At 54.3% G+C, this 16,972-nt stretch overlaps 1 protein-coding gene across 1 annotated transcript in view; it reads right to left on the minus strand.

Annotated features, from left to right (window-relative positions):
* SETX (senataxin) overlaps positions 1–6,713 on the minus strand; it is a 33,123-nt gene extending 26,410 nt beyond the window's left edge. The window contains exons 1-5 of the mRNA XM_056132666.1: positions 6,619–6,713; positions 6,068–6,180; positions 2,265–2,451; positions 1,259–1,475; positions 157–266 (exon numbers count right to left, since the gene is read on the minus strand). Of these exons, the coding sequence (XP_055988641.1) occupies positions 157–266; positions 1,259–1,475; positions 2,265–2,444 (507 nt within the window). The 5' untranslated portion in view covers positions 2,445–2,451; positions 6,068–6,180; positions 6,619–6,713. The remainder of the gene's footprint in view (positions 1–156; positions 267–1,258; positions 1,476–2,264; positions 2,452–6,067; positions 6,181–6,618) is intronic.
* Between the last annotated feature and the right edge of the window lie 10,259 nt (positions 6,714–16,972).

Genomic DNA, 16,972 nt, shown 5'->3' on the forward strand with positions numbered 1-16,972 from the left:
GCACTCTTGCGCATGGTAACTGATTCAACACCATGCAGGACACTGTGACAAGAATGCTGGCGCTGCCCAGCAGCTCCAAGGGGGAAGAATCCCCTCCCGACCCGTCCCACAGCCCCGAGAGCACAACACGCGCCCTTCGTGCTAACACGCACTCACCATTTCGTTGGGGTGAACCAGAAACAGATAGATCCCGGGGTGCTTCTCGAACACCTGGAAGGAGCAGTTGGCTTGCTCCATCCGACACAGCGCCTCCACACACAGCTCATCTGCACAGAGACAACGAATCTTATCCACGGAGCAAGGCTTCTAGCCTGGCTCTCCGGCTGAAGGAGAAGTACTTTTAACTGAGGCAAAAATACCGATCATCAAACATAAATGCCGGACCAGTCCGCACCTACAGACTAACAGGCCGATCATACTGTTCTAGGAATCACTCAAACTAACACACACATGCCAGCAGCATGGGGGGTGGGGGGGTGTTAGTGTGTTAGTATCAAGGTATCTGTATGAGTCCAAATCCATCAGCCTTCTACACTGACCCACATGGCCTTTTCTGAGGAGCTATCAAGTAAGTCCCCCCTCCCACCCAGCAACGGCTATTTTCATCCTCCCATTTACTGAATAATCCAACTTCCCCACTGGCTCAAAGGGATGATCCAGCCCTAAATCCCCAAATATGCCTGTTTCCTTCCCCCTCTCAACACTGTCCTCCCTGCGCCCGTTCTTACTCCTGTTGCTGTACGAGACACCTGCGGGGGAGGCTGGCATCCAGCGGACAGAGGCCAGCAATGCAGCTACATTCTACAATGGAGTCTACACAAAGAATCGCCTCGCCCAAAACGCCAACGGGGTCACATCTGAGACACCACTAGACCCGTCAGAAGAATGAAGAGGAACGGGAGAGATAACTGAGGAACCTCAGCACAAGCAGAGAGAGAGCCGTGGTGGATGCGGCGGATGCGGCACACACACGCTAGTCACGTTTCCTCATGCTTGGGAAGGCCAGCACAGAAGGCTGGGGAATGTGGGCAAGGCGTTTGTATACTCGGGCGAACGGATTTTCAATCACAATCAGCCGAAACTGCTACTGTTCTCAGAATAACAAAATGATTCGATCTAAGAACCACCTGTGGCTGCCTACGGCCGTGTTCGTGTAAGGTGCTCCCGGATGGGGCCATGTGAGACAATGACGTGTTCACGTAAGGTGCTCCCTGATGCGGCCGTGAGAGATACTGGCGTGCGCATGGAAGATACTCACTGACACGTTCATGTAAGAGCAGATACGGGAATTTCAGGATTTCCAGAAGTGGCACTCGGAGCTTGTTCTCAAAGTCTTGGCCGGTGAAGTCAAACAGCTGCGCCTCTCCATTGATGTCCACAATGTACAACTCGTCGTCATCGTCATCACCGATTTCCGCACTCATGGATTTTTCAAAATGGTTTGTGAGCCGTACAATTTCCAATTCCCATAAAACCTACGGGGGAAAGAACAGGCAATGTGCTCGGTCTCTTATCAACAAGGCACACTGACTATATTGTATGCTCCAAACATTTTCCTAAAAACGTTTCCCTAAATGTAAAATACAAGGAGAATTTTCTAGAAGTACCAGACACACGGCTCTCAGCAGCTACAGCACCTCATGGGATGGGACTATGATACGAGTCCACCAAGGGCGCCAACACTGCCCGTGCAGCAACTCAGCCCTGTTACCCGCGCCGAGCAAGCATCAGCCACAGGACACAGGGTTGGAGGGAGGAGGGGTCAAGGCGCTGGCCCCATGGGCAAAGAGCCCGGCTCAACCCCCAGCACCACCCGGCAGAACGCGAAGGTCACTCCACACGGCTCCTAACCCACCCTCGGTCTTTCCCACGCCGTGTGGCTCGGAGGCTGATGTTCTGAGTCTGAGCCCACGCGTGGAAATGAAGCAAATGTTCAAAGCCCATATGAAGAATTGTGCTGCACCCTGGTTTCCGTGGTTCCCCCAACACTTGCCCCCTGGCCTGGTGACTCCCGAGCACCCTCGTGCCAACAGGGAGCAGGGCCCGGCATTGACCCAGGCTGAGAACTGCCATGAGGCCTCAGCGCAGCACCAGGGACAGAGCCCCCTCCCAAGCCGCCCCGCCCCCCCCCGCCCTGAGCCAACAGTCACTGTCATATTGGGTCCTTTCACGTGACAAAACAGTCTGGGATCCACGTGAGAGAAGGAGTCAGATGAGCCTGCTTTAGGTTCTGAGTGCTGGGGCACCCTCGGGTGGGGACTCACCTCGTGGAAGAGTGGCAGCTCGTCCCTCGCCTTGTGATACTCGACCACGCACTCCAGGCAGTAGCAGAGGTCCTCGTTGGCCGTCTGGAACTCGCTGCACAGGGCTGGCTGGGCTGCATAGCGCTTCAGGAAGTCGACAGTGGAGGTCCCGCCCGGGGTACACCAGCAGCAAGTGCTCATCCTGTACCTGCTGCCAGGAAATGGGGACATCAGAGGGCCCAGGGGAAGGGCACACACAGCCTGCAGCCTCCTGGCGCTTCCTGCTGAGGCCCTGGTGCTCAGACACGCCGAGCTCAGTCAGAATCATCGCCGCCCGAACTCCAGTACCAAGGCCCCGGCTGATGTCCTAACATGGGGGTCAGGGACATGGCTGCGAGGGCAGGAGCACATGCTGTGCATGTGGAGACCTGAGTTCCATCCCCGACACTACCTGGTCCCTGATACCACTGAGGAAACAAAAGCACTTTGCTATGAAACAAATTACCATAGGATAATGTGCAGCTGTCCAGAGGAGAGGGCTGGGAAACAAACAAAATTAGCAATGCATTCGAAGAACAGATCTGGGGCATCCCATGAAACGCTGGAGACACTTTCCACTCCTAGAAACTCCCAGAAATATAAAAATCCATGAAAGGGCCTGGGGCCGAAAAGCTGTCTTACAAGCTAAAAGTTAGGTGGTTTTCTGGAGGGTCCCCGGGACCCGCATTCTGCAGGGGGCAGGGCTGATTCCCAGCTCTATGCTCAGAAGTCAGTCCTGAGGGATTCCGGGGTCCAACCTGTACTTAGCCTGAGGCTGTGAGCTGATGCCTGGTGTCCCACAGTCCCCTCTGTGGGGTGCCCAACCACAGAACAGAGAGCAAGCACCACTAAGATGCTCGCGCAGTCAGCCACAGGAGAGTCCATGTGCCAGCAGCACCGTGCCCGGCAGGCAAAGCACGTCAACCAAGGGTGTGCAACACAGCCACTGCCGTATGTCGCCCCGGGAACACCAAAGGAAGAGAAAAAAACAACAGAACACTTTCAACAATCATAAATATCAGCCCACACCAAGTACAAGAACTCAGGCCAGAGCAAAAATGCAGAGGGCAGGGCGCTGGCCTTACATGTGGTCAACCTGGGTTCGATCCCCGGCACCCCATATGGTTCCCTGAGCAGAGCCAGGAATCAGCCCTGAGCACCACTGGGAGTGCCCCAAAAAGAAAGGCAAGGACAAAAAATTATAAGGAGAGAGAAAAAAGCCACCTAAAAAGATTAAAAGACGAATCACAACTTTTCCACAAGACAGCGTCACCGAGCCCTAAGCAGCACAGCCAAGACGTAGCATGGTCTCCCCGGGACACAGCACGAGCCCTTCCTGACAGAGACCGAGGACGCTGCCTTAATGCCCACCTTGCCCAAGGGGCTTGGGAGTAGGGAAAGCCCACAAGTACCACAGGTTTCTGCTGAGTATAAAATTGATGTATTTAAGAGCATCTTTCACCTGCCATTGGGGCCAGCGTCATACTGGAAATCTGACGTCAACAGAGCTCCGTGTAAGTGCAGCAGGGTGAATCTGGAACATCTCGGGGGCCCTGTCTGATCCCAGCACCGATGCCCCCCTCAGCTCTGCCTTGGGTCGTTCTGGAGCGGAAGAGATGCGTGGAGGCCCCCAATACCACTGCGCCCAGTGCTTATCACTGCCCTACCTCTGACCCCATAGCAGCCCCTCATCCCTCTGAGCAGAAGCAGCCCACCAGGAAATTACTAGTGACTGCACCGCCATACTCCAGAAAGTGCAGGCTAAATTTTCTCAGCCTTTTTCCGCTCTGGACAAGCCCAGGTCTTTTCCTGAACATGTATCCCTCACTCCCTTCACATTTCTCCAAGTTAAATTATTTCAATAAAACTATCTTATTTCAGGGCCAGAGAGACAGTACAGCAGGTAGGGTGCTTGCCTTGCATACGGTCCCCCAAGCACCACTGGGTGTGGCCCAATGAAAAAATATATATATTTCTCACACACACAAAATGACTAAATATTCTCGAGTAGATGGAAACTACTCTCATACAACTGCCAAGTGCCAGAGAATCTAGAAATCGTAGGAACATGCTACAGCACACTGACTGTATCAGCCTCGTCTCACAGCTATTCTAAAGGGCCATAGAGGCCAGACAGTACAGTGGGTAGGGCACTTGTCTAGCCCATAGCCAGCGCAGGTTCAATCCCCAGCAGCACATATGGGCAGTTCCCCTGCCCTGCCAGGAGAATGCCCTAAGCACTGCAGGTGAGGCCCCAAAACAAAAGCAAAGCAAACCAAAAAAAAAAGATCAAAGGACCATGTGTGTGGTTGTGTTGCCAAATCTAAATAAATTATTGGCCTGAGCTTAGCCCAAGAAACACATACTACACATATACACAGAGAAGTAGCTAGGGTCTTCCCAAAGCTATGCCCAGTGACCTGGGGCCTCTCCAGAGGCCCATGACCAAGTGCTCATATGGTTCCATGCTCAACACCATGTGATTGTGTGGGGATTGAGCAGGGCTCTGATCCCGCAGCTCAGGCTGTGGGAACTGTTACCAGGGTTTGGGCAAGGTTGTAACAACTTTGACTGCTACATGTCAATTTCACGGCGGCAACTCGGAACAGACTTAAGGGCCCCCAGGGGCTCCTCCAAACTCGCACTTGTTTTGAAGTGGGAACTGCAGACACTAACAGACAAATGCTGGAACTTTCCCCAATCACTAAGGCAAAAAAGTTCAAGCTGTGACTTCCTTCCACCCTTCCCAGGCTGACTTCCTTAAACAGCCACAGACCAGACTGCTGCCCCTCTGCACACTGGCCTCTCCCAGTCCCTTTTGCTAGGCTGACATTTAAGTCCTAATAATCGCAGAGCCGTGTGATGAGGACTCCAAGAACGCTCCGCTCCTGGCTTTTCCAGCTCCGGGTGGCCTAAGAATGCGGAGTCTTCAACGGCCCCTCCTGGAGCTTCCCAGAGACCCAGCAAGCTCCAGGCTGGTCAGCTGCCAGGACCCCACAGACACAGCCTTGCTCTCCAGTGGCACCCACCAAATCTCGACCCTCAGAACAGAGTGTGAGCAGAGCAGGCACTTCTCTGGAACCTGCCCCTCATGTGGGCCTCTCTCTGTTACTGACCCGGCCACAGGTTGCGGCCTGGGAACCACCCCAAGGGCCCCACCCCTTGGGCAACACCTGCTACTGGAGAGTAAAGCCCCTCAACACATCCACCCGCTTTGATAAACTCCAGGGGACCGCCACACCTTTAAGACTCTCACGTTTTAGAAACCTAAAGGATGCTACCAAAGAAAGGCCAAAACAAGAGGAAGCGAAAAGTAACAGTGACTTCTCCCTCGGGCAGATACACTTCAAACCCTAGGCACTCCTCTGCGCCCAGGCCCAGCGTCACTGGGATCAGCAGGAGATTAGTGCTTTCGGACACTCCCCGGGCTACCAGCACTTTTCACACCTCAGCGACTCTCAACCCTGCACACCTCCTGGCCACCAAGGAATGCCACAATGAACCCCAAGCAGTAAATAGAATAAAAAGCCAGACGTGACAACCGCGCCCCCCCCATGCTTATCCCCAAGAGCCCCGTGGTCCTGGGGGCCATGTGCCAGTCCCCATGAGTCCCTACCACACCCCCAGGGACCCACCTGAGGTGTCACTTCCTTCCGCCACCCTCCCTGCTTCCTGGCCCACCGCTGCGCCTGGCTGGGCCCGGGATCTTCGGCTCCTGGGTCCGGCGGTGTGGGGCAGAGCAAGGGTCTGAGGAAGGGTCCGTGCATGCGAGTCAGTAGGGTTACCTGGGCTCCAGAGCTACGGGCTGATGCCGTCAGCCCAGACTCCTGGGCTCACCCGTGAAGGGGCAAGGACTTGCACTCAACTGGACCCCGACTCCAACCCGGGAAGGACATCTCTGAAAGCAAAAAGAGAGGCCACTGACACGGGCTCTGCGCGCTCCTCCCGGCCCCACGTCCCGGTCAGGGCGGCCGGCGCGCTGGCCGCTGCCGGCCGCCGGGGTGGACAGGCCTGCCAGAGGACTCGGGCGGGGAGCACGGCCGCCCTCCCCGCGCCCCGCGGCTCTGATCCACTCGGGGTCAGGGGCGGCTTCGCGGGCCGCGAGGCACCTGGCACTAACCACTATTCCCGCGAGCGACGGCGGCGGGGGCCGACAGAGCGGGCTGCCCCCGCGCCCGACGCCGCGGCTGGGGTCGCGGGCGCGCGGCGTCGCGGCGCACGGCCGGGCGGACGGGGCCGGGAGGGACGCCCCGCGCGCCGCGCCCGCTCCACGCCGAGGGGCCCGCGTGGCCGCCCGCGCCTTGGCTGTCCGCGGCCTGGCCGCCCCGCTGCCCACCTCCATGCCCCAGCTCGCCGGCCGGCCCCGGGCGGGCGGAAGTGGCGGCACGCACCGGGCGCTGCAGCCCGAGCCCGCCACCCAACCGCGAGCGCGCGAGCTGGGCCCGCCCCCCGCCAACGTCCTCGGGCGCGGGCCACGCCCCCTGCGTCCCCGGGGCGGGGCGCGCGACGGGCGGGGCCGGGAGAGGCGGCCCCAGTCCCCGCGGGCGCTCCGGCGCCTGTGTGACGTCACTTCCGCGGGCCCGGCCAATCAGGGAAGGTGGACACGAGCCCGCCGGGCGGGGGCGGGGCGCGGGCGGCGGGGGCGGGGCTGTGGGGGCGGGGCGGGGCGCGGGGCGGCGGGGGCGGAGCTGTGGGGGCGGGGCGGGGCGGCGGGGGCGGGCGGGACAGAGCCGCCCCCGGCGGCCCCGGGCGACCCCGGCCCGGCCCCGCCCACCGCGCCGTCGGGGTGGGCCCGAGCCCCCTGCGCCCGCGCCGGCGACCTACCCGAGGGCCTTTTCCGTTCTGTCCCTGCTGACCCCAGCCTCCCGGGCCTGAGCCAAGGCTTGTCACCAACAGCCCAGAAGTAGCTCTGCCTCTCTCGGTTTCCTTCGAGGACCTGCGAATAGAGGAGTGAGCCGTCAGCGCGGGGGGGACAGGCGCACGCCTCCGGAGTCCATCCTCACCAGGGCCGGCCTGGAGGGGGTCCTGGCTCGCACCCCACTTGCTTAGAGCGGGGAGGGCGGGCGAGCGGCCCGGCGCGGAGGTCCTTGCGCTGCGCACACCCGGGCTCGCTCCCGGCCCGCTTCTGTCCCCTGGGCACCGCCTGAGGGGGGCAGGGAGATGGGTCAAAGGCTGCAGTGCAGGCTTTGGAGGAGGAGTGGAGTGGGGACGTTTGCTCCCCCGCACTCGCAGCCCCCCCACCCCACCCCGTGCTGCTAGGTTTGGCTCATTCCACACCCAAAATGAATAAACGGGGAAAAAAAAAAGAAAATGGGGGGAAATCGTACTGGGGCCGAGCGAGGGGGCGCGGGGCCGTGCGAGGCCCTGGGTGCATCCCTGCAGTGCACCCCACACGCACAAAGTAAGAAAAAATAAGGTGGAGGGGATGAAAATCCAGGGGCGCGGGGCTGGGGCGTTGCCACTAATTTCACCACCCCCCAGACACCCCACAGCGCCCCAAATGCCCACCGCCCACCGCAGGCACAACCAAGTGACTTGAGGAGGAGTGGAGTGGACGTTCATCAAAACGTCGAAGAGACAGGAACTTAAAAAAAAAAAAAAGAATACCAGGTTGTGCCCACGAGAAACAACGAAAAAAAATATAACGGTGACCCCCCCCCCGCCAAGAACCAGAATCCCCCTTTCCCCCCCCCAACGCCCACTCCCACCCGTTGAAGGCATCACTAGTTACTACCCACCCCAACGGATAAAATCACCAACAGACGGTCGGGGGCGGGGGGCAGGAGCGCACCCAGAACACGTCTTACCCCAGAGAACCTCGAGAGAAGACTGAGACCCCCAGCTCCCAGAGGGGAAACACCCTCGAGGAAGGTTCCAGAGAGAGGCGTGGCCAAAAGGACGGTTGCGGGGTATTAACGGCCCGCGGTGGCCGTTATTTTCGTTATGTTCGTTGGAAGGTGCTTCTGCAGCCTACGAGCCCGCGTTCAGATGGAGCGTGGAAGGAACGCGGTTGTAGGGCCTGACCTACAAGCCACCTTCTCGAAGGTTCTTGTTAGAGGGAGGAATCTCAGCCCCCTCCCCCCAACCGTTCCCCCGCCCCCGCCCCATCTCCCAGTGCCACTCTGCGGCCCCCTGGCTTTTAGTTAAAGAACATGCCAGGCCAGGCTGGTCCCCGGCAGGGCACGGGGCATGGCTCAACGACCTGGCAGTCGGACTTGGGGGTTGGGGGCTCGGTGACTAGGTCAGTCTTTATGCCAGTTCCACCCTACAATATGGTCTGGGTTTTTTTCCGAGTGTCTAAGGAGGAAAGGGCCGGTGAGAAAATGGTACCCAGGGCGCAGGAAGATCATTTCATCCTGCCTCCAAGCCCTCTGTGAACCCGCCTGATACATTTCAGCCACAGTCCACGAATGATGTTAGGGGCCTTTGGCATACATTGGGACAACCCGGGTTCAATTCCTGGCCCGCTGTGGGGTTCCCTGAGCCCCACCAGGAGTGATCCCTGAGCAAAGAGCCAGGAGTAAGCCCTGAGCGTTGTGGGGTATGTCCCACCCCCCTGGGGAAAAAAATGTTAAAACATTGTAACAAAACATTTTAACAAAAATGTTAAAATGTAAAAAACATTTTACTCACATTTCTCTTTAGACTCAACATACTTTCCTAAGATTTATTGATTCAAAATACATTTTAAGAGCTGTAAGACTCTAAATATTGCACAATTGAAGGGATCCTTAATATAATCGCAGTATAATTTACATTTTGCTAAATTACATATAATATATAAAAGGTAAAAAAGGTAAAAGGCCCTCCCGTTGATCGTCGATTTGCTCGAGCGGGCCCAGGAACGTCTCCATTGGAGACTTTGTTGTTACTGTGTCTGGCATATCCAATACTCTCGGTAGCTTGCCGGTCTCTCCAAGAGGGGCAGAGGAATCGAACCTGGGTCGGCCATGTTGGCCACTTGTAAGGCGAACGCCCTACCGCTGTATATTATATATATATATATAATATATATATGTATATTATATATATACATATAATATATAATTTACAATTATTAATAATTGACATTATTTAGCATAAGGCAGAACCCCCTGCTCCCATGCCAGGCTGTTTTCACTGGGGCTCCTCAGAAAGGTTGAGTTTCCCTCCCTGCCCAAAGCAGAACCCCGCAGCCGAAAACCTCCAGAACCCAGCCACAGCCATGCTCAAGGCCACTCTCTACAGGCACAGACGAGCCTCACGCATGAAAGAACCAGTAGAGGACTCCAGGTATGCGGGACCCACGGCTGAGATCTCCAAGCCTGCTAGGATCAGAACTAGGCTTCCTCTACCCAGATCCCCCACTTTCCAGTAGCTTGGCAGTCACACCCACAAACCGCCTCGGGGCACCAGGTAATCTCATTATCACTGTCACAGGAGGACAGTGGTACAGTGATTGAGCATAACTTAAACATGTAAAATAGACAAAACCCACCTGAATCCAGTATGACACTATAGTATTAAATTGCAAACACAACTCCATAAAAATTACATATTTTGGCTTCCTACAGTTTACCTCAATAATGAGCTTGGAGTCCATCATCTAAACATAGAACACAAAGATAATTAAACTTTTTCTCTGATAAGGTTGACAAAATCTTATTTTATTGAAGATTTGTAAAATTTTATTTCAGATTAATTATTGAGCATGATAAGGACGGGTAATTTAGGATTATCAAAAACTTTTCTATCAAGACTGTATGGATTCTATATGGTCCCCAAGCCAAGAGTGATCCCTGTGCACAGAGCCAGAAGTAAGCCCTGAGCATCTCTTGGTGTGCCCCGCTGCCAAAAAAATATAGAATCTAAACACTAAGTATTAGATATTTCCATTTTTAGATTCACAGCATATATCTTCTATCAGTGTTTTATGTCATAAACGAATAAAATGTCAGTACTCTTGGGCCGGAGCAATAGCACAGCAGGTAGGGCGTTTGCCTTGCATGCGGCTGACCTGGGTTCGATCCCCGGCATCCCATATGGTCCCCCAAGCACCGCCAGGAGTGATTCCTGAGTGCAGAGCCAGGAATGACCCCTGAGCATCGCTGGGGTCAAAAAGCAAAAAAAAAAAGTCAGTACTCTTTATACTTATGTGGCCCAGTCCTTAGTTTTTTTCCCATTTTATTTATTTACAAAGTTGTCTATGATGATTTGTTACAGACGTTCAATATTCCAACACCAGTCCCACCACCATCGCACCTTTATTTTCAATTTTCCCACCCCTTAAGTCTGCCCCCATAGCAGGCCTTCAATGATTGATTTTATGTTTCTTGTTATAAATTATTAAAAGAATGATAAAAAAATTTTCCTTAGAAGAAAGTCAGTGAAAACTGCTGTATCTCAGCCTGGAACCATTAAGCCCTTGTGTAAGAGATTACTAACATGTTGTTATAGACTAAGCCTTTGTGTGCTTATATTTTGTTCATCGAGACTGGATGCTGTCTCCAAGGATATCCCAACCAATCTTGGGCACTACTCCTGGTTTATCAGTGTTGTAGAGTCTGAGATGCTGCAAAATTATTTTTTAATATTGTTTTAGGGGCCAGAGACATAGCATAAGAATTAGGGAGTAAAGTACTTGCCTTTTAAAAACAATAGGCTTTCCTTTTTAAAAACTTACTGTTTCGAGTATTTTTGTAAGTGTATTTAGGATTTTGTTTTATTTTTGTCCACAGCTGGCAGTGCTCAGCAGAACTTACTCCCAGCTCTGTGCTCCCAGATCACTCCTGGTGGGCTCAGCAGGACCATATGGTTGCTAAGGGATTGAACCCAGACAGGTACCCTACCTGCTGTGCTATCTCTTTGGTCCGTGTATTTAGGATTTAATTTAATATGGGTAATTTGTTTCTGTTGTTATCCTTATTTGTCTTTTTCTTTGCCTTTTTTTTTGGGGGGGGGGGGGGGACAGGACTTTGGAGACACATCCCATTGATGCTCAGGGGTTACTCCTGGCTCTGCACTCAGGGATCACTCCTGGCGGTGCTTGGGGGACCATATGGGATGACAGGCATCGAACCTCCATTTGCGCATGCAAGGCAGGCACTTACCCACTACACTATCTTCCTGGGCCAATTTTTCTTTGCTTTAAAAGGTGTTTGACTGGGGCTGGAGTGATAGCACAGCGAGTAAGGCATTTGCCTTGCACGCAGCCAACATGGCCAACACAGGTTCGATTCCCAGCATCCCATATGGTCCCCCGAGCACTGCCAGGAGCAATTCCTGAGTGCATGAGCCAGGAGTAACCCCTGAGCATCGCCGGGTGTGACCCAAAAAGCAAAAAAAAAAAAAAAGGTGTTTGACTTTTGTGTTGCCAACGCTGGATCAATCCCGAGCACCCCATATGGTCCCTAAGTCCCACCAGCAGTGTCCCTGAGCATAGAGTCAGGAGTAAGCCCTGGGCACAGCCAGGTATGACCCAAAAGACCCCACCCCCCAAAAAAAGTACTGCTTTAGGACTTGAGAAAGAATTAAAGTGACTGACGTCGAATTTCTATTCCTGCCACCATATGGCCCTCTGAGCACTGCAGAGAGCAATGAACCCCCAAAACAGATCCAGGAGTAGCTTCTGAGCACTGCCCAATGTGGCCCAAAAATCAACCTCCAAAAAGACACTTTTATTTCTTGGGGGGCGGGGGAGGGGAGAACATGGTGGTGCCCAGAGCTGACTCCTGGCTCTGCCCAAGAATCTGCTGGCCGGCAAGGGGCGCGAGGGACCTAGCGGTGCTCAGGGCTTACTCGTAACTGTGCTCAGGAATCAGGACCACGTGGGGTGCTAGGGATCAAATCCAGGTCAGTCAGTCACTTGCCAGGTCAGTCACTTGCCAGCAGTCGCCTACCCACTGTCCATCTCTCCAACCCATACTTGGATATTTCCTTAAGGAATCACCAGGGGGTCTGTTGTAATTTGTTGATTCCAGTTGATTCCCTAGTGTGTTTTTTTGGGGGGGTCACACCCGGTGATGCACAGGGGTTCCTCCTGGCTCATGCACTCAGGAATTACTCCTGGCGGTGCGGTGCTCAGGGGACCATATGGGATGCTGGGAATCGAACCTGCGTCGGCCGCATGCAAGGCAAACGCCCTACCTGCTGTGCTATCTCTCCAGCCCCTAGTTGTTCCTCACTATGTTTTGCCCCCTGTTCTTTTACTCCCTGCCAACAGTATATTATTCTATACTGTTATGAATAATAAAACACGGAGATGAAGAGTATGCTTGAAACGGGTTGTTTTGTTTCTGTTTTCTTTGGAGGGGGTTGTTTGGAGGGATCAACTCAGCTGTGCTCAGGACTTACTCCTGGCTCTGTGCTCCGGGGTAACACCTGAATGTGCTTGGGGGCTATATACGGTACGTGGCCAACACCTTTCCTGCTGAACTGTCTCTCCAGCCACTGGTTTGAGGAGTTTAAAAAGTCTATACTGTGGGGGACCAGAGAGACAGTACAGTGGGTAGGGCACTTGCTTTGCACACAACTGACACAGGCTTGCTTGTTTGTTTTGGAGGAGTAGAGGTTGGCTTTTAGGGTCAAACCTTGCAATGCTCAGGGGTTATTCCCGACTCTGCACTCAGGAATTACTCCTAGTGGTGCTCAGGGGACCATATGGGAGGCTGAGGTCGAACCCAGGTTGTCCGCATGCAAGACAAACACCCTACTATGGCCCCGCCCCTCAGCCTCCCTAACCACCCCCCCCCCCACACACACACACACAGGTTCTGTCCCGGGTATCTCATAGGATTCCCCGAGCACCACCAGGAGTGATTCCTTAGTATCGAGCCAGGAATGACTCCCGAATATCGTTGGGTATGACCCCCTGAAAAAAAGATGCACATAAGGCATCTGCCATGCACACAGTCAACCTGGCTTTGATCCCCTGCATTCTATTTGGTCCCCATGTGATACCGCCAGGAGTAATTTTTGAGTGCAGAGCCAGGAGTCACCCCTGAACACAGCTGGGCATGGCCCCAAAACCAACCAACCAAACAAACAAGGCTATGCTTTTATGTAAGGATCTCCAAAAAAAAAAAAAAAAAAAAAAAAAAAGTTAAACTTTTTTTTTTTGCTTTTTGGGTCACACCCAGCGATGCTCGGGTTACTTCTGGCGGTGCTCGGGGGACCATATGGGATGCTGGGAATCGAACCTGGGTTGGCCATGTTGCTGCGTGCAAGGCAAATGCCCTACCCGCTGTGCTATCGCTCCAACCCCGAAAAGTTAAACTTTGGGGGCAGAAGTAAAGGCATTTGCCCTGCGTGTGGTTACTCTGGTTTCATCCCTGGCACCGCCTACGGTCCCTGAGCACAGGCAGGATTGGTCCCTGGGCATAAATAAGCCTTGACCTCTCTACTCTCTGACCCTAGGCCAGGGAGCAGAGTCAGACCACTTCAAGTGTGATTCCCGGAACCATGTGACCCTTAGCCCTCAGCACTGTGGGGGAGACCCCTACTGAAGAAAAGGGACCTCAGGCCAGGAGCTGCCTCAGAAAGTTCCATCCGGGGGCTGGAGTAATAGTACAGCGGGTAGGGCGTTTGCCTTGCACGGGGCCCACTTGGGTTCGATCCCCAGCATCCCATAGGGTCCCCCAAGCACCACCAAGAGTAATTCCTGAGTGCAGAGCCAGGGGTAACCCCTGAGCATCGCTGGGTGTGACCCAAAAAGAAAAGTTTAATTTCATGCTTTGCACGTGGAAGCCTGGAGTTTGGCCCCACCCCATGCGGCCCTGAGCTTCCCTGGACAAAACGCTCTTTTCCCTGCATGCAGCAGCCTCACCCCTGCCCGCCCTCTCTGTGTGGCTGCTATTTCTGGGAGGCTCCGAGTCCACATACGTGGCTGTTCGGCCTGCTCTGGGGGTGGGGTGGCCCACAGTGCACAGCCTAGATGCTCAACCACACAGATGAGGCGTTCAGGGATGGAGTGAGTGACAGTGCAGCGGGTAAAGTGCTCCCCTGACACTCAGTTGACACGGGTTTGATCCCCGCATTCCCGTGTGGCTCCCTAGCCCCACCAGCAGTGATAACAGGGATTCTCGAGTCTAGAGCCAGGGGTCAGCCCGGAGCACCACTGGGTGTAGCCCCCAAGTGAAAGCAAACAAAAGGAAAAAGAGTGTGCATTTGGCCATGACACTGAGGGTGCCACGTGGCAGAACCACCAGACTGGCACTGGGATGGGGGTCGGACCCGTAGCCTCACCAAACTTACACAGTAGATGCTTCTCCACTCATTTTCCCTGGGCGCCTGAGAAGAGTGCAGGCTGTGGTGGGAATTATTCTACCCTCTAGTGCATTTTCTTTTCTTGTTTGGTTTTGGGGTGACATCTGGTGACCTCCTCAGGGCTTACTCCTGGCTCCGTGCTTGGGAATTACTCCTGGAGGTACTCGGGAGACCATACCGGATGCCGGGGATTGAGGCCAAGTTGACCGTGTGCAAGGCAAGCGCCCTCCACGCTGTCCTGTTACCCCAGCCCAGTCCTGGGCACTTTGGTGGTGAGAGGTATGAGACCATATACATCAGCCCTGCCTCAACGACAATAAGCAAATCATCACGTGGATGCAATTCCCTGCTTCTCCCTTTATTGCCATTGTTCTGAATGGGGTGATGCCCTTAGACTGGGGTGCTCTGGGCTGGGATGACTTGAGCTGATGGGACTTGGGGTGTGTGGGCAGCACTGGGGATGGATCTCACAGCTCCACAACTGCAAATGGGTGTCTTGGCGCTGAGCAGTCTCTTGGACTTCGGGAGTGGATTCTTTTATAAAGTCAGACAGAATTTGCCTGACCGGCAATCAAGCATGAAGGCAGTCACGTGTCCAGCCTTAGCGATTCATGGTTTAGTTCTGCTGTCCCCCAGCCCGTTAGAGACAGAAATAATATCCATCAGTAAAGAGAAATTCAACCACGAACTGTTGAGCCAATTAAGGCTTAAGAATTTGTCCTTGAGGTTACGACTCAGTGCCAGGGCTCTGCCAGCCGCCACCTGTGCAGGCTCTGATAAACTGTGGGAGAGCACAGTGGCCCCAAACAGCATAAAGAAGCTATTTTGTCCCTTACCCGTTACATCTTGTTCCCCTCCAATCCCGCCGCACTTTAATCAACGCCTTGTTTCTGGAATGCAGTTTTGGGGGATAAATGATAATAGCTCTTGAGCACTTGTCAAGGGCTCTGGGCCTCGGCTCCCTGCAGTGAACAGAAAGATGAATAAAGCTTCTTGTCCATCTACTTGGTTTTAGTGACTGAGTTGGGGAAAACTTGGGTGCAACAGTTTCACTTTAGGGGGCTGGACCTTGCACGCAGTTCGATTCCAAGCATCCCATATGGTCCCCTGAGCACTGCCAGGAGTAATTCCTGAATGAAGAGCCAGGAGGAACCCCTGTGCATTGCCGGGTGTGACCCAAAAAGCAAAAAGAAAAAAACAGTATCTTTCTTTTTTTTTTTTTGCAGGGACGGTGGCTGGGGTATTGGGGAGTGCGTGGGTGTGGGTGACCCTGGCAGGGCTCAGGAGCTACTCCAGCTTGGTGTGCAGGGGGTCACCCAGCGATGCTTTGGGGACCCTGCACTGCTGGCCATGAGACGTGGAGTGTTTGCACAGCCCAGCTGGGCTCAGTGGAGCGCCTGCATTTTGGATACAATAACCGATGGCTACACTCAAGTTTTCAGAGAAGGTTAACAAAGTTACTAGGAAAACCTAGACCCCAAAGCCCTCAACGGCAAATACAAATTCTGACTGGCAGAGACCTGTCCCATAGTTTCATTTATGTTTTTTGAGGTGGGGGGTCAGGCTGGGGTGGGGGTGGGGGGTGGGGATGAGGGTTGGAGGGTGATTGAGTCACACACAGCTCAGGATTTACTCCTGGCTCTGTGCCCAGGAGTCACTCCTGGTCACATCAGGTCACATGAGGTGCCAGGGACTGAAACACATTTAGCCACTTGCAGGGTGGTAATCTTCACACCATCTCTAAGGCCTCATCGGCTTCCTATTTTGATCTCTCTGATTTTAATATTATCGAAGTGAGAAAGATTAGAAGCAGAAGCAGGAAATGAGAGGCAAGACGATGAGTGGGCAGAGATGAATGGGTCAGAAGTCACAAGAGTTCAACCAGAACAGGAGAGTAGACTGAGCGGGAATGGGGGCAGGGGGAGCACAGAAACAGGAGCCTCTAGGGACCTAAACTCATTCAGCAGTGCCCACCACGCACAGGTTAGCAACGCTTTCTCTAGGGCCAGAGCAACAAGACGGGGGGAGGGCACTTGCCTTGCACAGGGTCAAGCCAACCCAGCACCCTGTATGGTCCCCGGGGCCCACCAAGAGTGATCCCTGAGCAAGAGCCAGGAATAAGCTCTGAGCACTGTCCAGCGAGGCCTACAAACATGAGCCCCAGTACTTCCTTAGGGCTAGAAGTGACGCTGTGGGCCCCAGAATCCGCATGTTCAAGGCTGTGATGTTTTCCTCAGCTCACTCTGGAGGGTTGCCGGGCTGCAGGGAATCCCATCCCACCAGAAAACACCCACGAGCACACCAAGCGTTTGCTGAGCGGGCGCCGCTGTCTGGGGCTCAGCTTCCCTGAGTGGGTGCCACTGTTTGGGGTACAGCCACCCAAGCTGTGTTCCCTTGTGTCTGGGATAGGGCCGTCCTGGCTGAGTGGGTGCCGCCGTGTCTAGGGT

The sequence above is a fragment of the Sorex fumeus genome, unplaced genomic scaffold (genome assembly GCF_029834395.1).
Source record: "Sorex fumeus unplaced genomic scaffold, SorFum_2.1 ptg000095l, whole genome shotgun sequence".
Taxonomy (NCBI): domain Eukaryota; kingdom Metazoa; phylum Chordata; class Mammalia; order Eulipotyphla; family Soricidae; genus Sorex; species Sorex fumeus.